General features: G+C 37.1%; 1 protein-coding gene and 1 non-coding gene across 6 annotated transcripts in view; both read right to left on the reverse strand.

Moving 5' to 3' along the window:
- Positions 1-24,113, reverse strand: part of SESTD1 (SEC14 and spectrin domain containing 1) — a 162,656-nt gene that overhangs the window by 15,366 nt on the left and 123,177 nt on the right. For all 5 annotated transcript variants that reach the window (XR_010149676.1, XM_016949355.4, NM_001243105.2 and 2 more), the window contains 4 exons: positions 14,405-14,527; positions 6,473-6,667; positions 5,825-5,939; positions 3,877-4,036 (listed from right to left, as the gene is read on the reverse strand). Coding sequence is in view for 4 of the 5 variants with exons in the window: in XM_016949355.4 (XP_016804844.1) it covers positions 3,877-4,036; positions 5,825-5,939; positions 6,473-6,667; positions 14,405-14,527 (593 nt within the window). In the remaining variant the exon portion in view is untranslated. The remainder of the gene's footprint in view (positions 1-3,876; positions 4,037-5,824; positions 5,940-6,472; positions 6,668-14,404; positions 14,528-24,113) is intronic.
- Positions 7,645-7,746, reverse strand: LOC112208523 (small nucleolar RNA U13). The gene has a single exon (XR_002942998.1). It is a non-coding gene; the product is annotated as a small nucleolar RNA U13 (small nucleolar RNA).

Here is a 24,113-nt window from a genome sequence, read left to right on the forward strand (position 1 = left end):
AAACCCAAAAAAATCTCCATTGCTGTTTAGCATCAAACAAGTTTCAAGGATAAAAGTGTAATGTTTCTCAAATACAGAATGATATTTTTTTGAGACAAGGTCTCACTCAAGCACCTAGGCTGGAGTGCAGTGGTACCATCATAGCTCACTATAACCTCAAACTCCTGGGCTTAAATGATCTTCACATCCCAGCCTCCCAAGTAGCTAAGACTACAGGTGTGCACCACTATGCCCAGCTAAAGAAACATTTAAAAATTAACGCTTTTCATTATATTATAGTACCTAAAATAATATTTAATTCTGATTTTTTTTTAAACCCTCCATCTACATTCTTAAAAACTAGATGGCGGGCTTAAAAAAACAAAAAAACTACTGACCTCTGGGTGTAGAGAAACACAATTCAAATTATTTTTTTAATCTCATTGTGGTCTTTTTGGATAATATAACCATTTAAATTTTTAAGGCAACTTAACCTAACAACTCTGGTCCATTTCCTTCATTTCCATGAAATTCTGCGTACTGCAGGTGGGATGGGGGACTCCCACTGCAGTCTCAAATACCGATAATATGTTACCAGACACTGCGCTCTACTATACTTGATGTCCTTAAAGAAAGCTTAATAACAATATAGAAGTAGGTATCACAAGGCTTTTTTTAAAAAAAAAATAAAGATGCTCTGAATAAAAGCTATAACATGACATTAAAATTCAACTTGGTTAAAGTAATTCTACAATGGACTGAAGGGAAGTGATAATTATTTTTTAAATATGAAACTAAAAAACAATGTAGGCCACTTTGATGAAGATGGTATCATACATATACTGTATTCAGGAATTAGATAACGTGTGCTGGGGAAAATATAAGATATGGTCTCTACTATCAAGATGCTCCCATTTGCAGAGATGTAATAAGTACTATTATAAAGCTATTTAAAATGTTTTAAAACAGTAGGGAGGAGCAAGTGACTAACTTGCCTTAGAAGTCCAAAAAGGCTTCCTAAAGTAAAGTAAGTATCCCTGAGTCTTGAAGAGTAAGTAGGAATTCACTGAGCAGAAAACAAGGAAACAAGTATTCTTAGTCATGGATGCATGAAACAGCATGATGCTTTCAGGGAGATAAAAACAACTGTGTGATTTTATGGGAATGTTATAGAAGATAAAATTACGCAAGAATTGGATTATGAAGGGTCTCCTACATTATTCCAAGAAGACAAACTCCATCTGAGCAAACAGGAAGTCACTGAAGGAAGTTTTACACAATTGTTGTACTTTATGAAAATTACACTTATATACGAAAAGCTGGAGAGTAGCCAGGCCAGAGGCAGATAAGAGTTTAAGATCTTGACCATAAATGTTTGAGATTCAGAGACAGCAGAACCTGGACATTTGATTAAGCTATAAGGGATGAGAAAGATGAAGGATTTTAGGATAAATCTCAAGTTTGGTAGCTGATGGTAACTTTAACCTAGGCAGGAAATTAAAAAAGGAGGGCAAGTTTTAGAGGAAAATGATTCCAGTCTGGACATACTAGGTGATCTGGTTTGGATCTGGGTTTTGGATTTGTGTCCCCACTTAAATCTAACATCAAAGTGTAATCCCAGTATTGGAGGAGGAGCCTGGTGGGATGTGATTAGATGCCTCCCCTTCCACCACGATTCTGTTTCCTGAGGCCTCTCCAGCCCTGCAAAGCTGTGAGTCAATTAAACTTCTTTCCTTTATAAATTATCCTGTCTTAGGTATATCCTTACAGCAGCGTGAGAATGGACTAATAAATACGAGGGGCCTGGTGGGAGATGACTGGATCATGGGGGCACATATCCCCCTTGCTGTTTTCATGTCAGTAAGTGAGTTCTCATGAGATCTGGTTGTTTAAAAGTGTGCCGCACCTCCCCCTTCACTCTTTTCCTCTTTCTCCATCCAAGTAAGATGTGTCTGTTTCCCCTTCACCTTCCATCATGAGTGGAAGTTTCCTGAGGTTTCCCCAGCCATACTTCCTGTACAGCCTGTGGGACTGTGAGCCCATTAAGCCTCTTTTCTTTAAAAATTACCCAGTCTCGGCCGGGCGCGGTGGCTCACGCCTGTGATCCCAGCACCTTGGGAGGCCAAAGTGGGCGGATCACGAGGTCAGGAGTTTGAAACCAGCCTGGCTGACATGGTGAAACACCGTCTCTACTAAAAATACAAAAATTAGCCAGGTGCAGTGGCACGCGCCTATAGTCCCAGCTACTCGGAAGGCTGAGGCAGAAGAATCGCTTGAACCCAGGAGGTGGATGTTGCAGTGAGCCTTGATCATACTACTGCACTCCAGCCTAGTGACAGAGCGAGACTCTGTTTCAAAAAAAAAAGAAAAGAAAAATTACCCAGTCTCAGGTAGTTTTTTATAGCAATGCAAGAATGGACTAATACACTAGATTTCAGCAGTACATGGGGCATCCCGCAGGCGACACTAAGTAGGCAATTGGAATTATGGGTCTACAGCACGGGAGAGCTGTAACTACTAAACCATGATCTATTAAAGAAAGTAATTCAAGTAGTGAGAATGTCCAGGGAGAATATATAAAGAAGGGAATCTGGCCTCAGAACAAACCCTGGAGGCAGTAACTTTAGCTAGTGGCCAAGAAATCAGTGACAAAAACCAAGAAGAAACAGAGAAGGATCATAAATGTGTTTTCAAGAAAGATGAAATCGAAGAAAAGTCAGTTGTGCCTAACGCTAATCACAGTTAAGCAAGTCAGGACTAAAAGTATTCTCCGAACTTTAAGTAAGATACAGCATTTATTACGTTGGTAATGCTGGTAAGAGCAACACTGAATGAAATAGTGAGGGTAGAAGTCAGACTGAAAAGAGTTGAAAATAAATTGGAGGTAGTGGGGGAAGTAGTATGAATGTACCGTAAACCTATCCAAATGACTTAGCTGTGAGGAAGAGTTCTAATGCTAAAAGACAAAGAGTTGAAGAGGAAGACATACCCATATGTGTGATTATTATTTTTAAAATAGGAGAAATTTAAGCATTTAAGTGAGGGCAGGAACCAGAGTAGAGAATGGGATTTGATGGAGTTAGGAGTCAGGAGGGTGATCAGCATCAGAGCCTAAATGGAAGCTCAGCTTTGATATTTTTTGATATAAATGGAGAGCTCTATCATCCTCTGTGGTGACAGAATAACAGTAAGTTTGCAGATATGAGGGAAGAAATTTCTGCCTCATGACTGTTTTCTCTGTGATGCAGAAGGAAGCTTTCTGTGAAGTTTTGTTGATGATCATAAAATTTTTAAGTGTGCAAAATTTCATATAACCATGCTAGATTGTGTATATTGCATAATTTTAATCCTTTACTTTGCAATACTTTGTAGTTGCTATTGCAAACTGAGTTTTCAAAGAATCTTTTGAATTCCTAGTTTTATAGAAAATGAAACTAAACATCACTAGTCCACTGTTTAATCCTCCTACAGCAAATAGGAGAACAATGAATGTGTGACATTCTGTAAGTTTAGATGAAGAAACAGATCAATGTAGATGACAAGTTTAATGGCAACTCTAAACTAAATGAAATTTAAAAAGCAAAATTATTCTTCAATAAGTTTTTTTTAAAGCAGAAGAGTCATAGACTACACTGGGGATATGGAATTTGAAATAGTTGAGTATAATTGAAATTTTTACAACCCAATAAAAAGGAAAATGGTACCTAATAATTGAATAAATTATTACTATTTGTTAGTAAAATTATATACAGTAATTATCACATTCACCAAAAACCTACTATATGTCTTCTATATAACAGTTAAGAACGTTTTGTCTGTATATAAAATGTTATATAACTTCATTTTAACTAATATTGTTATTATTTTAGTAAAAAGTAATTAACGGTCAAACTTTGCCTTTGTTTTCTAAGCTGCATATCTTCCATCACTCCTTGTATGTGGTCCACATTTTCTTTATTTTCAATGGTTACATCCTTTCCATAGGCCCAGGATGCCTGATTGGAGATCTGATCCAGGAGACCTTGACCTTTTTCACGCAAACCTTGCAATCCCACATCTAAAACAAAAGTTACTAGATTTAATCTCTTACACAACTAAGGCGCTTTCCCTCCCTCAAACAAATCGTCTCATCAGATATTGTACCTGGATCCCAAGTATAGGAGCTTTGTACAGTAAACCATCTTGGGATGGAATCCCAAGACTCCATCCTATGAACATTTCAAGCAATAAAACCCTTTAAATGTAACTCGAATTGGAGCTCTCTCTCATGCCAAATTCTCCCTAAAGGGAATTTTGAAAACATGGGTTTCCATAGACAATAATTACCTTTAAAAAATGAAAGCAGAAGAAAAATATGAAAATTCCTATTTCTAATAGAAAACAATTTTCTGTTTTTTCTTCCTGCTTTTATGCTGTCCAACTTATAGGAGAACAAGGCAAACATGTTGTTTAAAAAAGCGCATAAGCCTTGCAAAATTTTAAGACACTCCAGCAATGTGTCATCAATGTCAAAGGATGTTGAACATTGTGACTAAAGGTACAGTCTAGCTTCTACACCATAGGAAGCAACAATTAGGGTATATTTACAATTCTCCAAATTACATGTGTAAAGGAACTTTTTTTTTTTAAACAAAGACTGTGGCTCAAGAAAACTAATATTTTAAAAGAAAATTCATTTGTCATATTAAACACTAAATATGTATTATGCATACCATCTGTTAAAATAACAGAGGCTGGCCAGGTGCGCTGGCTCATGCCTGTAATCCCAGCACTTTGGGAGGCTGAGGTGGGCAGATCACCCGAGGTCAGGAGCTCGAGACCAGCCTGGCCAACATGGCAAAACCCCATGTCTACTATAACTACCAATACAAAAATTAGCCGGGCGTGGTGGCAGGTGCCTGTAATCCCAGCTACTTAGGAAGCTGAGGCAGGAGAATCACTTGAATCGGGGAGGCAGAGGTTGCAGTGAGCCAAGATGGCACCACCACTGCACTCCAGCCTGGGCAACACAGCAAGACTCCATCTCAAAAAAATAAAATAACAAAGGCTGTAAGCAAGTAAAATGTCAGTACAAGTGTGATTTTTCAAACCAATTCCCTAAGGCAGTTTTCAATAATTAATTTGGTTTAGTCATGTGCAACCACTTTTTACTAGTTCTCTGCCTTAAGTTCCTGTTTCCTCTCTTCCATTGCCATTTCCCCTTTTGTCCCCCCTTGATACGACTCCCCACCTTCCCATTGTCACATCCTGACCTTTTAGGAAAGTTCACTGTGCTTCCTGCTGTAGAAAAATTCTAAAGGCCTTGATATCAAATGACATCAAGCCTACATCAGCTTAATGTAACTGGACCCCTTAATGTAAATGTACCCCACTCCTTGGAGAATGGGTAATCTGACAATATTCCCAGTTTGGTGAGACAAGAACCAAAAAACCAAACCAACTATTTTTTCACAAGGTTAGGATAAAGCAACAACAAAAATCATTGCATGAAACACAATTTTGGGCATACAGGGTTTACCACAGAACATTTCACAGCTAATTACAGTTCATGCATGCACTACAAATAATTGTTCATAGTATATGCAAGACACAGCACCTGTAGATATAGCTGGGTAAACAGGCAAGGGTAAAGGCCCAGTGAAGGGAGGAGTGACTAACGATGAAAAATAAAATTTTCAGCATAAATTATAACCCCTCAAGGGAATAAAACCTTTTTATACTATTTTTCTGTTTCCTGAAAATAATACTAATTAGTTCAGTGTAAGTTGACTTAATTGTCTAACCATGGTAATGATATTTAAAAAAAAAAAAACCTTATGTTTCAGCATTTTTAAAATCTGCTTACCAACACTTTTCAGCTTCTCTTCAAGCAGTTTTAAAGTTTGCTGAATCGATGCTCCATCAGCTGGTGCTACATCTACGCACAACATCCCTAATAAGCCATCCAACTGCTGAGACAACTAAAGCAGAGGGACACCAAAGAGATAACCCTGATGTAATCAGCATCTAAAGTGTTTAATGATTAATGAGGTTTATATCTAATGAGGTTATCACAATTACACTTGAAAAGACTACACTGTTACAAGACAAGGACGAATCATTAGAATATGCATTATCTGGAGATAGAACACACAGATGCATGCACCAGGAAGACAAAGAAGTACATTCAGGTCAGCAGAATGCAAAAAAGTATTGAGACTTCCATTTCCATCTAAGTTATAAAGCATAAACATTGAGAAGGAGTCAAAATAAAATATTCTACTAGATTGGAACACTCTAGTTAGACAATAAAAGGTTGAATTGCATGCAGAATGACTTTAAAAATACTTGTTTTTTAAAAAAATCAAAGAATTGTATCTCATTACCCCCACCAGTAATTCATTTTATTGGTTCAGAAAAATAATTTAGGAGGCATGCAAACCTGAAAAAAATTACATGTAGATAAGTGTTCAGATAATTTGAAGAAAAGAAAAGAATCAGAGTAGACACTTACATCTTGGGCAACACCATGAAATTCAAGAGCTGCTTGTAAGAGATTTTGCCTAAATTCCAGCTGACTGGCCTGTCGATAACAAACATCACTAAGTTGTTGCTGCAGTGACTTTAGTTCCACAAGATCTTCCTCATCGCCAGCATTCAAGAGTGCTGCAATTTGCTGATTAAGTTCCACATACACTGCAAACCATTCCTGTAATCAAGATGTTACAAAGTAAACTAAGGCTCAAATTAGTTCCTGGAAGAGATTACATTTTATAATTTCTCCAGATAAACTAAGTAATACATGATTTTTTTTTTCTAAGGCAAAATTATTAAAATTGAGGGTGGAAAGTTCCTAATTCTGTGATCCCTGGAACTGAATCCCTGACCTCTAAATGTTCTCTTCTCTTCCTTGCTCTAAGTGAAACCTGTCCGCCCTCAGTCACCCCTGCAGCCTTCTCAACTGATTACTGTTTCCATGTCTGACATACTGCAAGCCTGAAGGTGGGTTTGGGTGCCTCGTTCCTCACTACTTGCAGACCATTTATTTTCCCTCTTCTTTCAAAAAACCGTATCCCCTTTGAAGTGCATGCTGTTAGATTACATCTTTTCAGCTTTCTGTGTTGTATCACCTCATCCACAGAAGGGTTTAGCAAAGGTCACACTGCCTTCCTCTCAGCATCAGCCTTCTTAGTGACTTCCACTACATAGGGACCCACCACCATCCTGAACCTCCAGTTCCTTGACTCCCTCCCTCACCTCCAACTAACTTGTCCTCACCTCAACTCAGCTACCTCTTCCACTGGCCATAAAAATGTGTCATCATATACTACTATGTAGCTCCAAAAATCTGTTTCATGAAACCCATTTTCTGACCACCTATTGACTCTCCCATTCACCTCTGTTTGTAGGCTCACACCTACAATCCCATGGAATCCACCAATCTATTGACCTCTCTACCATCCAGCACATGAGAACCTCTGTCCTCACTTCCATCCTTGATCAAAGGCTATAACCACCTCCCAGCATATAACCCATGCCCCTGCCTGGCTTTCTTTCCTTCCATCAGAATGACCTGTTGAAACCTGAGATCTGTTTTCTCTGCCTAATGTGTGCCTGTACCAGAGTAGCCGAACATGGGTAGACTAAAAACAACTAGGTGGATAGCGCTCTCTCTCTTTTCCCTCACATCAGAAGGGTAACGTGCTGATGTTGTTACAAGGCTTAGAGGGAGACACATCTCAGATGAGTGTGAGCACCCATCATCATGCTTATAAACTACAAAAGGATTGACAGATCTCTTTTTAAAGTTATGACTAAATAATCTCAAATGAGTCTTTGCCAATCCTTTTATGTTTCTCTAGTAAATTCACTTTCTCATTCTCATGATCATTTATGTTTTTTTCACTATCAGTCTCCAATTCCCTTTTCACTTCTTCATTCTCAGCCAAAGATCTTAATTCACTGGGAAGTAATCGGAAAACTCTTTCATCTTCCCACCAACAAATCCCCAACCCTCCGGTTCTTCTACAGCCCTATGCTCTGCCCTCAGAGCTGTAATAATCAGCAGCCTGTCTCTTCTTCTAAGGCCAACCACTCCACTTGTGCATTACAGCCTATCTCTGTTGCCTACACAAAGCTTTGCTCTCACAGTTATCTTCTCTGTTTCCCATCAGTTCTTCTGTCTCAACTGGATTATTTCCACCAGCATATAAATAAGCTGTAATATATTAAACAATAAAAGACACATTTAAGATATGTGCATTTTACTACGCTGAAATTAAACCTCAGTTTAAAAAAAAAAAACATTTTCTTAAAGGAGTTCTCTGTATTTACTCTTTTCTCATTTTTCATTCTTTTTTTAATCCATTCCAATCCGGATTTTGTTTTCCCACCCTTCTGAAACCAATTGTCAAATTCACCAAAAAATTCCATCTTGCCACAAATCCAATGGTCAATTCTCAGTCTTTATTTTATTGACCCTCTCAACGAACAGCTGCATTTGGCACAAGTAAGCACTTCCTCCTCCTTGAAATGGCCTTTTCTCTTGTTTTCTGAGACACAACAGCTCCTTTTAGCCTTCTTTGCTGGCTCTCCTCCCTCTTTTTGCACTTAAAGTTTAGGTTGACCCAAGGCTCAGTTTTCCAGAGGCTCTCTTTTCTTCTCATTGGGTTTGGATGACTTCACCTAGTCCCATGCCTTTAAATAGATCTATAGGCTAAGAATTACCAAATTAATATAGGCTTTAAATATATCTATAGGCTAAGAACTACCAAGTTAATATAGGCTCTAAATACATCTATAGGCTAAGAATTACCAAATTAATCATCAACATTGACCCCTCCCATGAACCCCAGATACTGATACCCAACTGCCCACTAACCACCTTCATCTGGATGACTACTAGATATCTAAAATCTAACCTGCCACCAAAGACATTGATTCACTATCCTCCCAACCTGTTCCTCTCGCAGTCCTCCCTGCCTTAGTAGCTGCTAAGGCCAAAAGCCTGATTCTTTCATCAGCAAGTCTTGCTGGTTCAACCTCATCAACTTCTATCAATTCTCATTACTTCTAATGCCTCCATCTATCAGCCTCCCGCCTTCCATTTTCATTGCTAGTCTCTGTTCCCTATTTTCCACACAATAGCCGGTGATTTGCTTAAAACATAAATTAATTATCTGTCCAAAAGTTTCAAATAACTTCACATAACATTTAAAATAAATTTCAAGTTTCTTTTCATGGGCTAAAAGACATTACATGTTTTGGCCCCTGACTTCCTCTAAAACTTTATTTTCTGTGACTCTCCTTTGCTCCCTGTACTCCAGCCACACCAACATTCTTGCTGTTCCTCAATCATCTTCCTGTGCTGGGGTGTTTCTACTGCTGTGTCCTCTATCTGAATTGCCCTTTGTTTGGATTACTTCTCGACATCATTTCAAGGTTTCTGATTAAATGTCATCTCCTCAGAGAGGCCTTTCCTAAAATCTATACCTATATTGCTTTCCGCTCCCCAACTTGAATGTAAATTCCATATAGTAAGACAGTATTATATGGCAAAAGCCTAGAACAACACATGACACATAGTATGTGCTCAATTAACATTCATTGATTGAAGGTATAAAACATTAATCACTGTAGATTTACTGACATTACATTAAGTAGGTAACAGAGGGTGATTTTGTCACTCAGGGAACATGTGGCAGTGTCTGGAAACATTTTGGGTTATCACAACTGAGGAACGGGGATGCCACTGCATGCAGTAAGTAGACGCCAGTGATGCTACAAAATACCCTACCATGTGCAGGACAGCCCTTACGACAGACATTTATCTGGCCCAAAGTCTCAAGAGTCGGCTGAGGATGAGAAATCCTCCTATATCCAATGGTGATGATAATATCTGTCTTACCTTGTTTATCAGTTATTGTTTGGATTTAACTCAATAACAAGCATAGAATATTTTTAAACTACATAGTTTATAATGGTTAACAGAGACTATTTTAAAGTAGAAAATATTACCTCAGAAAATTATCACTGTCATGCTCTAAAATATAAAAGGATTTCAATACCTTATTCATAGTACTTACATATCATTAAATGCTCTAAATAAATAGGTTTAACTCTTTGAAGAAGTAATAGCAACGATTCTGAGAAAAGCAGTGAAGGATTAGAGTCCTAGAATAGCACTTTTCAGAGCTACCAGCATTAGACCACTTGGGGTGTTTATTAAAAATGTCTAAGCTTCACTCCTGACTTACTAAATCAGTATCTGGAGTTGGCCCTGGAATATATATTTCAACAAGCATCTCTGATGACTCTTATGCCTGTTAAGGTTTAGGAATCACCACTGTGGAGCTAATTATTTCCTGGTTTGAATTTGTAAAATATAGGCTCCAGCAACCTGACCAGGGATGTAAATACATTGTGAGGACTAGTATGTCTCAAGAAATTAACACCTGAAATTAGAGACATTGATATTACTGATTGAGGTTGCCATAAAGAAATAGTCTCTCTGGGATGTGGAGAGCAAAAAAATCTGGCTGATACATTTGCATGTATTTAAAAAAAGTCATCCAAATGTTTCTTCCTAAAAAACGGGAATGTACGGCCGGGCACAGTGGCTCATGCCTGTAATCCCAGCACTTTGGGAGGTCAAGATGGGCAGATCACGAGGTCAGGAGATGGAGACTATCCTGGCCAACAGGGTGAAGCCCCGTCTCTACTAAAAATACAAAAATTAGCTGGGTGTGGTGGCGCATGCCTGTAATCCCAGCTACTCTGGAGGCTGAGGCAGGAGAATCGCTTGAACCTGGGAGGCAGAGGTTGCAGTGAGCTGAGATAGCACCACTGCACTCCAGGCTGGCGAGAGAGCTAGACACTGTCTCAAAAAAAGAAAAGAAAAGAAAAAAAAAAAACCAGTAGAATGTAGACTGCCTAGAACCTTAGGTGTATTTTGTTCACTTACAGCCATTCTCCGGTCTGTCTCTTATGTATATTTAACTGTGTAGAAAATGATTATTTTATAGCAAAATAAAAAAAACCAATATATGGGATTTGGATTGAGATGGTAAGAAAAGGGCTTGAAGGTTCACATTTAGGACACAAGCAGTCAGGATTGACAATGCAATCATGTTGGCAGTGACGCATACTTGGTGAAATGATGGATATTTATACTTTATACCATGAAATGTGAATCCATATGTAGGCAGAAGGAAACAATGCCAACTCGGGTTAAAAAGGTGATTATACACATTAGGAGAAATGAGTCTTGATTCGCCAGGTAGACCTGTTCTGCATAATGCACCAGAGAAAGTGGTTTCTTTGTAGACCAGAACTCAGCACTATGAGATGGTGGGATAGTGACAAAATTCTGAAGTAGTTTCAGATATTTATGCTCCTCGATGTTCCTATCACACACGCTTTTCCTACCACACACTTCCTTCAACCCAAAACATAAAATTAGATTTTTGAACTAAACTGCTTTTAAATTTATTGTCAGTTACTATAACCATTTTCATGTACCTTATTTTTTTTGTTGTGTTCTATTAAAAAACCAAGTTAACTTCTAATTACCAATCCTTGAACTAGAACTACAGGTTGGCAGAAATTTCATTTTTCTATGTATTAAAACTTAATATCCTAACAAATTTGGGGTTTTTAGCTTTATTTCTGCATTATGCTTTTATATGGACTCTAAAATTTAATATATGACATAAAATTTAATATATGACATTGAGCTGGTAATGCAAGATTGTATGTTAAAAGTTTTCTCAAATTCTACCGTTAACAGCTGTCAATGCCAGAAATTAGTCATACTTTCACAAGACTTGAACAATTCCAATAATGCTTTAATCTGTTAACTCTTAGTTACAGAGAGAAAAGAAAGCTTTTAATAAAATATTAGAATATCTTAAACATCATAAGCTAAAATATTCATCCAGCATCAACCAACCTATTCTCAGGGTGACAACGCAGTGCCACCTATTGGCTATAACAGCACAACTGGCTTTTTAAAAATATGTCAAAAGTGGGAAGAATAGTGTAATGAACTCCTTCCTATCCAGCTTCAATAATGATCAATTCATGGGTAATTCTGTTTCACATACACTCCCATCCATTCAATCTGTTCCTACCTCCCAATTCTGAAACAAAACCCAAATATCACACATGATTTAAGGAAATAAAATCTCTGATAGCCATCAATGTTTCTTTTCTTTAGGTCATGTCTATAAATGCAGATGTCAATGTATATGTACGTTCCTAAGTATTAAAAGTACAAGAATGAAAAACTACTGTAGCTTAACCATATCTGTAAAATTTAGTAGCTTTCTCTAAGAGACAGCTAGAGAAAGGATCCCCCCGGGTATCAAGAGATCTGTGTCTTAACAATAGTCCAACTATTCATTGATCAAAAAATGTAGCTTCCCAGTTTTTTCATCTATAAAGTAAGATGAAGATATTAGAATAATCTATAAGGTATTTTGCAATTCAAAAGTTTTATATATTGGTTCCACATTATAAGTAAGCTTAAGCACATGGGAAGGGCCACCCTTAAGCGATGTTTCTTTAAGCTGATTTTGAAAACCTTATAAATATATTAAAAACACAAAACCAACATCTGAACATAGCAATTTCTATGTACATCATCTGCAATTTCATCCATACTATACGCAATATGAAATTTGCTTTTGAAGTCTTTTTGTAAACTTAGAGTACAGTACAGTATGTATACAATCCAATTTCTAACTGTAATTATTTATCTTGGCATTTAAAAATAATAATAAAATATAGATAAATCCTGTCTTTAGACTCCTCATGTGCCATGTGTCCTTCCTAAAAAGAACTTTTGGAATACTTTCATAACTAAATCCCCTTAGGTGAAGTCTAGAATGTTCTAGAGTAAATACAGTTTTTTAGGAACTAAAGAGAGGAACAAATTGTAGACTCTACCTATAGTAACATGTTCTAGAACGGTCTACCAGGTTCAAACAAATCACAATCCATGTTAAAAAAAATCAAAACATTATTTTAAAAGTACCAAGAGAATTAAAAGATTATATCCTCAGGAACAGGGTTTGTAATATGATTATTTTAGTATAAAAGGAAGAACCATTATGTTGGAACCTGTGAAATGCATAAAATAAATCGATTTTCAATTATGAGATTTCATTTTCAAGTTTTTTACAAGTACTAATTAGAAAAATTGCAAGGAATATATATGTAGTGCCTTTAGACAATTCCAAATCTTGTAATATCTCTTATTATTCCTTCAGCTAGATTACAACTGCTTTAGGGTACAGTAGTAGATTTTCTGCCAATACCAGTAATCGCTATACCTGATTTACAGCATATTACAAAGAAAGCAATATGAGGAAACTAAGCAAAATGGAATACATTTAGAAGAAAAATAAGAATCAGATATTGTTAAATTCTAGTAAAGATGAGATTTACTCATTCATTCAAATTTATTCCCAAGCAAACCATATTACTTATTCTTTAATCTTGTTTAGTTAAAAATGGACATTTCCTAATACTATCCAACATAATTAGAGGAAAGAAGAAACGTTGCAGAAATTAATGTTCCGATGGTACTTAATGCTCATCTGGGTCCAGAGTTTAACATTTTGACCAACTTTTTAAAGACAACCTAAGGAGAAGGGAATTAATGGATTCAAATTTTATTTTTCCAATTTTGTATTTAATCTATTTTAAATTACCAAAGTAATATGACCTTAGGGAGAGGGGGGTGAGCTACCCCGTCCACAAACTGGATGATCTCTTTCTCAGTAATGAAGAATTAACTATAACAGAGCAGGAGCTTAACAAACACCAGCTTCTTTCACATAACAAGTTGTTAAATTTTAAATTATCTTTAACAATTATTATCTATAATCTGCTTAAGAATCTATTTATTTCCCAATTTTATACCTGTGATTTGTCTGATTACCCCTTTCACAAATACAAAAGGGACCCCTAAATGCTCAGAGAATGGAAAGATATTCTGCACCCTCTGGACTTACTCTCCATCAGTTGTGTTTAATGCAGCAATTCTGTTATCACTCTCAGGCATTTAATTGTACTATATACTCCCAATAAAGTGGGGGTGAGGGGGACTTGAAAACAGAAGTTTCTGTCACAGAGACTACAGATGAAAGCTCTATTTTTGTATTATCACTCTTTTTTCTGTCACTGTAGCTTTTAAAATTTCATGCAAATTGTGCTTCTATAAAAATATAATTAAACTGCATTAGAGACAAAACCAAGAACAACCTTCTAATTAACATGTACTAAGTAATCAAAATGTACTTTATGACCTCTAGGCACTTAACAAACTGTACTTCATGCCCCATACCAAAGTTTGCAGCAACTTATCACTCAGTACCACATATGCTACTAATTACCCACGTTCATAATATCATTGTAACTTGCAGAGGAAAAAGCCTCTCACACTGTGCTGGCTCTCAATCTCTTCGTGTTTCTGCTGTAGGGCCTGGGAGGCCCTAATGGAGTCTCCAATGCCCCACTGGGCTCTTAGTTGTTCTGATCCAGGCCCTTCTAGCCAGTTCACCACCTATAAACAGAAGTTGAGATAACATTTTTAAAGAATCAGAAACTTTTCAAACTTTCATTCTAACTTATTTTTCCCCTCCCAAAGTTCCCCAATTATTTTTAATGTAAATTATTTACATTCTATCACATAGGCAGTAAATGTTTCTTTTGGAACTACACAGCTATAATGTGACAACATTTTCAAAACTTAAATATGGAAGAATGTACACTGTAGCACCACAAGCTTTCAGCTATCTGATTATCTTCCAGGCTAAAAGAAATCTGGAATGCTTCTATAAAAGGGGATTAAAAATTAACTTACGAAAAGAGAATCAGAGAATCATAAGATTTAGAGTTGGAAGAAACATCAGAAATGATATCAGTCAAAGTTCTTAACTAACATTTAAGAAAACTGAGTTTCAAACAGATTAAGTGACTTGCCCAAGATAACATAATCCATTATTGAAAAACTGGACTAACAGCCATATGTTCTAACTCATAGTCTAATGTTCTTCCCAAGCATTGAAAAAACTGACTGAATTAACTACTATAAAGTTAATATACCACTTTATCACTTCAAAAATAAAATTAAAAACTAATTAGAATTATGCTAATGTAATAAATACCCTCTTGGACTCTTCTTAGGATCAACCAACATTCAGACCCACAAAAGGCCCCACTGGCACCAGTCTGCTAGTAAGGATATAGGGTGGGAACTATAGTTTGCCAGGATGACAGCATCAGGAGTTCTTCAGCTGAGTCCCTCAAGCAGGTATAAGGAGATGAGATCAGTATGGGGCAGATATGGGAGACACTCTGGCATCAAAACATGATACCCCACAGGACTATGCCCATTATGAGTCACTAAACTCAAGGATCCCCACCCCAAGTTATGCCTTCCATCATATATTAATAATTCTCCCAGTCCAGATCTGGAATAATGTTTACTATAAGCAATATTGCCTAGTAACATAGTTGACATTCCAATTTTTAATCAGGTCTTCAGGGGAACAGAGCTAAAGGGTTAAGCAAAGATCAAGTTCTCATGCAGAAGGAGAGGATTGTGCTGACACTCTACCCACAATCATATACACTCTGAAACTACAAACACATTGTGGAGTAATTTTAGTGGAAAAAATGGTATTACCAAGCTTTACCTTTTGCCAAATTAGAAAAAGGAATTTAAGAATAGATGTATGGTTATATCCTAAATCTAAACTCAGGATAGCTCCCAAGAAGTGAATGGGGATATCTCTGCAGCATAATATTATAGACCCAGTGGGTAGGCTTAACGTAGAAATTTATAAAAGAGCAGTGCAGATATACATTTCTGCTTTTACCAGGTTAAAAAAATATATTTCTAAATCTAAAAGTTCATGGATCTTTTTATAATTATATAAAAATACCACATCATAAAGAAAAATCACATACGCGCTCAGCCCTGTTTGGATATCCACAGATTTTCATGCCTGAATTCAACCAATCACAGATTGAATATATTTGGGAAAAAAAATCAAGCACAAAAAAATAACAATACAACAATTTAAAGATACAAATAATAAGCCAGTACACTATAACAGCTATTTTCATAGCATCTGCATTGTAGTAGATATTATAAGTAATCTAGAGATGATTTAATGTATATAAGGGTATCCATAGGTTATATGCAAATATTATGCCATTTTATATGAGACTTGAACATCTTTGATCTTGGTATCCACAGTCTGCAGGGCGTCCTTGAACCAATCCACCACAAATACCAAGGGACAACCATATTCTATTTCCTTCCATTAATTTTTCACCTGCATAAGGGTTTTCATATGCTACTCCAGATTTCAGTGTTATAGCCAATTCTCATAGATAACAAGTAGTTTTCATCCCGTTTTTCACTTAGCATTAAACTATAATACTTTAATGATTTTTCCACTTGGCTATTGTTATTATAACCTAATTTTCAATGACTTTGCAAATCCTTTTTTCAGAAGGCCAATCCTGTTGCCTGCCTGCCTCCATCTCTTCCATCTGTCCAACCAAGCAACCAATCAACCCACTCTTATTAAGAGCTAAGTAACGTACTGCCTCAAATAACTATTGTACCTGCTATCAATACTTCAATTCTCTATTGTCGGGAACATAGGATGTTTCCAATTTCCATCAATTCTAAGTAATTCTATGACTAACACATATAGAGCAGTTATATATAACGTTTTTTTTTTCTCTGTTTTATTTTCCCAGAAAAGGTTTCCAATAGAGATTGGAACGGTTTTCCAATAGAGATCTTCTTGGGTCCAATGATGATGTAATACTAATGCTTGTTAATATACTTTACAAAATTGCTCTCTAAAGCTCTTGTTTCTATCTGAAATACCCAATTAATGACAGTTTGAACTGTAAATAACCTCTACAAGGTATACAAACTATTGACTGTTAATATACTTTATAAAATTGCTCTCTAAAACTCGTTTCTATCTGAAACATCCACCAATTAATGATAGTTTGATCTACAATAACCTCTATAACATATACAAACTATTGGTTTTTTTGTTGTTGTTTTTTGTTTGTTTTGGAGACGGAGTCTTGCTCTGTTGTCCAGGCTAGAGTGCAGTGGCACGATCCCGGCTCACTGCAACCTCTGCCTCCCAGGTTCAAGCGATTCTCCTGTCTCAGCCTCCTGAGTAGCTGGGATTACAGGCGCCCGCCACCACACCTGGCTAATTTTTCTATTTTTAGTAGAGATGGGGTTTCACCATCTTGGCCAGGCTGGTCTCAAACTCCTGACCTCGTGATCCACCTGCCTCGGCCTCCCAAAGTGCTGGGATTACAGGTGTGAGCCACCGCCCCCCGGCCCAAACTGACTATTGTTTTTAAAATACTTCTGCCAATTGAAAAAACAGAAATCTTTCCATATTTTTTAAAGATTAGTGATTGAATACATTGCAAATGTTTGCTTATTCAAGGTATGTGATATTTTGTGATTTATCTCTTCATGTTCTTTGTTCATTTATGTTCTAGAGTCTTAAAGAATTAATATATAAACTTGTCCCTTCTCTTTATAAGGCTTAATACTAGAGAGAAGGCTAGGCACAGTGGCTCATACCTGTAATCCCAGCACTTTGGGAGGCTGAGGTGGGCAGATGGCTTGAGCTCAGGAGTTCAAGACCAGCCTGAGCAACATAGTGAGACCCTGTCTCTACTAAAAATACAAAAATTAGCCAGGCGTGGTATGCACATCTATAGTCCCAGCTGCTCAGGAGGCTGAGATTGGAGAATCGTTTGAGCCTGGGAGGCGGAGGTTGCAGTAAGCTGAGACTGCACCACTGCACTCCAGTCTGGGTGACAGAGTGAGACCCTGTCTCAAGAAAAACAAAACCCAAAAATCTAGAGAGCAAAACTCAAAAACAAAAAAGTCAAAGTATTATTGTTGACTCAGTGGAACAGCCTAAGTGCTATAACTTTCTATTGGCTAAACACTGTTTTCACAGCGCTAAGTTCATCTTCAAAACTGTATTATCAGATGCTCTTTAGAGTGCAATGGTTTTTTCCTCAACACATCCACTTTTTCTGCTTTACTCTTTTGTATGAGTTATCTTTGGAGGGCTAGGGTACTAGGATTCTGTTTCTCTCTGCTAGCTTGGGGAAAGTATCATTTTTTCACGAAAGAGACAGGTAAGCAGTGCGATATAAAGAAAGCCCTAGCCATGATTCTGAATTCTGAATTCTCATTCTGCCACTACTGGTGGGTCTGAATTCCGGCTCTGCTTCTTCTAGTTGAAAGACTTTGGTTTCTCATCTTTTAAATGATGTTAATGATACCTACAGTACAGGGCTGTTGTCAGGATTATGTCACTCATTATATGTAAGACAGCACATTAATGATACTAATAATTGTTAGCCTCTATGCTTTTCTTACTTTTTCTGTAGCCTAGTTCCCTCTGTCCACTAACTCTTTATGGAGTTTATTTCACATCTGCATTTTACAATAACAACCCTGAGTTTCTTGAGAAAGTCCCTGAACTACTGTATCCGACACTTTAAGAAATAGAAATAAAAAGAACGAGTTTTAAGGAAACATAGGTAAACATTTTAGAACAATTTTCCATGTCTTTTTTGGGAATCAATTGCTTCTCATTTATCACTATGTGTTACAAATACAGATATAGAAACATAGTGATAAAATGACTTTTAAGTATTTTAAATAATGTAATTATTTTACTAGAAATATCTAAGTTCTAAAAATAAAAGTGGAACAAATGCATATTAAAAATTTCACTAACAATGTATAGTTTTTAGAAACTTAAGACATCATCAAACATTTAGACTTTGATTTTAGAATAATCTAGAAACAAAAGAAGCAGGTTAATATAAATCGTGATAGCTGGGGATAAACAATTCATTAACATGGAACTTTTAAAATGCCGTAAATTGACAAATAAATCTTAAATAAAGCAAAGATATCTCTTTGCCTCAAAAAACCAGTTACACAGTAATGGACATATATATGTATATATATATATATGGCCTTAATATAGGCTGAAAGTAATTTCCCTTAGTATACAACATCAGTAATGTAGACACAGTAAATATGTCTATTTCTAATAAAAATGATGCAAATTGAGGTTGATGCCCCAGTAAACAAGTCTATTTAAATGCATTAATAATGGCAGTTTGCCAAACTAGGTTATAACTTAATTTCAACCAGGACATCTTGCTCAATCAATCTGAATATTAACTTACTGGAAAAACAGTTCTATCCCCAATCCGTATCAATGTGACCCTTCAAATGGTTACATTTACATGCAAAGTATAACCTTGGAGCCATGCTTTTAGAATCCACCATGAAAAATATTTACACTGGCCAAAAATGCTTGTGACTATCCATGCTTCTTGCATGGCTAGGCTCATTTTTAAAAACTGCATGACAGAACATGTAGAAGTATGCAAAGTCAAACCAGGCAGAAGGGCATGTCAAGCAAATGTCAACCATCTAACCTGGAGAAAGAGTATGGGGAACTGAGAATACAGCCTCCAGCTGTATGCTTATGCAATGCAGTGTATTCTATTTGGCATCTATGATTCCTCTCTACAGAGGAAGAAAAGCACATGGATGATTCTAGAAATAACATTTGCAGTGCTGGCAGTAATTACTGCCACAATAAATAATGAGCATAATGATAGCACATTTCAGTGAAGTGGCACTGTCTGCTACCCAGAAGCATGTGAAATCTAATTTTTAACTGTAACAGCAGCAGCAGTATGGAGAATCTCTGCATACCACATGAAGTCTTGTGCTACCAATTTGAACTGTGGGGAATCACGGATAAATATCATGGTTATTACTTATATAATTTATCCATCAAAGCAATTGATTCCTCTTGCATTGTTTTCAGTGATGAGTCAGTAAAAACAAAAGAAGTTTGAAACAATTCAATTTTCACTGATTTAACAGATAGTTTATAATTATCTTTAAACAAGCAAAAAAATTTTCACATTTTCATCAAATTTGTAAGACTGAAAATAGTATGATTTGTGCTCTGTGTGACCAACATATGATCAATGTTACTATATAGTTCAATATATATTATCATATAGTAATCATTTTCCCAAGGGATACGGATATTTCCTTAAAATGTGACCTGTGAAAAACAGAGTACAGAAAACATTATATGCTGAATATTATTGTTCAAACAAATTCACTTGTTATCCTGATAAAGAAAACTGAATATGAAGTTTACCAGTTTTTAACAGTAATCTCGTTACCATCATCACCATCATTATAAATATAATAATCGTCATCTCCTTTCTCCAGTTTCTTCCTTACCCAGTTGAGCTGGTCCGTCATTTAAAAATGTGTTTGCCAATACATTAACGCCTTTGCCCCTCTGTCTTTCTGTCATAATCACTTAACCCATTTAGCAAAGTAAAAATGCTGGATAAATCCTGTCACCCATGTTTTTGGTGCCTGAACCTCAACAGCCAGCCATGAATTGTCAGATAGGGTTACATAAAAAGCCAGAAAGGTTCTGCAATACATTCAAGATCAACACTACCCCAAAATACAGCTACATTTTTGTGATGTGAAAGTTGTCCGAATCAAAATGGAGTCACTAATATTGGGGGAAAAATAAAGAACCCTGACAAATAGTGCCAGAGAAAGCCATGGTGAGAGGTTCTCAGGCTTGTATGCCTGCTAACAAAAACTATCACAAAGGACTGCAAAAATCAAAACTATACACAAAGGCATTGCAACTTCACACAAAAAATACTTCTGCAGCCTGGGAGGCATGGTGAAACCCCATTTCTACATAAAATACACGCCAAAAAAACAGCTGGGCATGGTGGCATGTGTCTGTAGTCCCAGCTACTCAGGAGGCTGAGGTGGGAGGGTCACCTGAGCCTGGGAGGTCAAGGCTGCAATGAGCCATGATCAGGTCTCTGCACTCCAGCCTGGGTAATAGACTGAAACCCTGTCTCAAAAAAAAAAAAAAAAAAAAAAAAATCCTTCCACAAGGACATCTGTCCAGCAATTGCCTGTCCAATATCAGATGCTCATCGCCCTTGTTATTGATCTTTAGAACCAAAGACAATTATTTCAAAACAATTACGTAATCCTCATTTTTTTCCTTTAAAAATGTTTGTCTTCCTTTACCTCTCTGAATATGCACACAGCTTACTATGACATGCATATTCCCATTGTAATGTTCTATTCTCTAAAACAAATAATCTCTTCCTTTTAAAGAGCCCCTCACTGTTATTTAGGTTGACAGTGATAATTTCACTCTTCAATTCCCCACAAAGAAAATTTTTAATCACCTCCACTCTATTCAAACCACTGATCCTCTTTAACCATCACCCCTGCAATTTGTACCATCAAGCAGATGGCCTTTTCCTCTTTACAAAAAAAAGACACATCACACAGTGACTCCTTCAAACTTCCTGATGCCTGATTTACACACAGAGCACCTCTGGACTCATCTAAAACCGCCCCTATAAACTTTATAAAATTAATCAGGGAAGAAAGAAGGGGGAGAAATGAAAATATACCAAGCTTGCAGCATGTTGAACATTAATTGTTAGGTCAGATCAGTTTCACCTGCTTCCTCATAGTTGTTTGGTGCCTATTGACCTAGAATCATGGACCCTGTTTCAAGATTATAGTTCCCCTTAACTGTTGTATAGATAACAACCTAAACATTATGAATCGTTAAGTTTTCACTTTGAGACATTCCTTCAGGTCCTGCATACTGACAAAACTACTGTGCCAGTTGGTTTGAAGGACCCCACTGACTCAGCTGGTCTGAGGGGCCCCACAAGACACCGACTCACCAATGATGCAGTTTCCACATCCTGCTGACTTCATCTCCCTTGCCTCAACCAATCAACAACCCCAATTTTCCAGCCCCTTACCCTACATGATCCCCTTAAAAACTCCAGCTCAGAACTCCTCGAAGAGATGGATTTGAGGGTCTCCTCCCATTTCTTTGCTCGGTGCCCTGCAATAATTAACTTTGCTGTATTCCTGCTGTCTGTGTAACTGGTCTGTTACTGGCCAGAGGTCATAGGAACCTCATGGTCCTATGGTAATCCTAGCCATCCTTCCTGCGACACAGAAGGAGCTCTCGCTCTTACATTCTAAAGCGAATCCCTTCTATTGTGCTTTGATTCCGTTTACGTCCACCTTGTTGGGAACTCGATAGTATTAATTATTCCTTCTCTCTTGTGTATTCAACCTCTCCCCCTCAACACTTTCAAGCAATCTTTAAAGTTTTTCATATCATGAAAAGAAAGAACAACTATCCTTACCCCTCCTATAGGCTGAATTGTGTCCCTCCCCTCAAAAATACATCTGTTGAAGTACTGACCCACAGTACCTCAGATTCTAACAATATTTATTAGGAGACAGTCTTTAAAGAGGTAATTAACCTAAAATAAGGTCTTTAGGGTGGGCCCAATCTAAATATATGACTGGTATCCTTATAAGGAGAGGAAAATCTGGACACAGACACATACAGAGAGAAGACAATGTGAAGACAGGCAGAAGATGGCCATCATCAAGTCAAGGAGAGAGGCTGGAACACAGCATTCCCTCATGGCCCTCAAAGGAACCAATCCTGCTGACATCCTGATCTCAGAACTGCAAGAAAATAAATTTCTGTTGTTAAATCACTTAGTCTGTTTGCTACGGCAGCCCTCGCAAAGCAATACAACCCCTCTTCCACCACTTATAGCCATTACTCTATTTCTCATCTTTCCTTCAGAGACAGTTATCAACGACTTGTCTATACTCATTGCTTCCTTCACCACACCTCCCTTTCATTCCTGAATTCACTCTACTGTTGCTCTTGGCCTTGCCACTCCATGCCCTGTGGTCACCAGTGACCTCAATCTTGTGCTTTCTAACAGACATTTTAAGTCCTTTTATTCAACCTTACAACAGCGTTTGACAGGGTTGTAACTCCTTCCCTGAAATGCTTTCTTCCCTTGGTTTCCATGACAAAGAACTCTTCACACTTTCTCATCTCTGGCCAGTCCTTCACTGCCTTCTTTTCAGGTGTATGCTCCTCTACCTTGCCATGAAATGTCAGAGTTTCTCAAAGTTCAGTTTAAAGCACTCTTCTTACCTCTCTCAACTTTCTCTTCGGACAATTTTCAATCACATCAATGCTTTTAATTACCATTCACGCACAGATGACAAACAAATATACCCCAGCCCAGACTTCGAAGTCTGGACCTGTTGTGGACTACCCTTCTACATATTCTCTTAGAAGTCACAGTCACCTCAAACTTAACAAGTCTGAAACCAAACTCATGATTCTCCACACTATTTTGCATCCACAGTAATATCCAAATCTTGCCCAATGTTCCCTAGGTGGGCAACACCATTATCTTGCAAACTAAGACACCAAGTCTTACAAGTCAGAAATATGATTCGTCTCTAATATCTTCTTACTCATCCTAATCCTACTCCCATCACTTTCCTTGTTGGCACCTGGCATAGCTGCAATTTCACAGCTGTTTGTGTCATCATGTAATTATCTCCCATGAAGCAAGAACCCTATTTTTACTCATCATCACATTGCTGAGCCTAGGACAATGTCATACTATTGCAGACATTTGTTTTTTTTGAATGGATGAACTAATAGATGTTATTAATAGAAGACTCATTATGTGCCAGACACTAAATATTTTATAAAAATTACCTTCTTTAATTCTTGTAACAGTCCTATTAAGTAGGTATTACTGTTGTTGTGGTTACTGTTGTTATCCTTTGCTTACTGAAGAGGAGACTATGACATAAGGACCTTCCTTTTCCCCAAGGTCAAGCAGCTTGGAAGTGGTAGAAGAGGGTAGATTCAGATTATTTGGGTTCAGAATATGATTTTTGTACTGCTCTGCTACTCTATCTTAGTGGTTTTCTAAGATAATCTCAAGCTAATGGGCTAAAACTTACCTGAATTTAAAACAAACCCTTTAAGTTATGAATGAAGTCCATGGAAAAAGCCACATACAATTAACGTATGCTCAGAAATCTCCAGTTTATATGTGGTTATCATGGAATAAATTCTAAATCCTTTTGCCTGAAATTCAACATCTTCCATGATCCAACTCCT

Source organism: Pan troglodytes, chromosome 13 (genome assembly GCF_028858775.2).
Source record: "Pan troglodytes isolate AG18354 chromosome 13, NHGRI_mPanTro3-v2.0_pri, whole genome shotgun sequence".
Lineage (NCBI taxonomy): Eukaryota > Metazoa > Chordata > Mammalia > Primates > Hominidae > Pan > Pan troglodytes.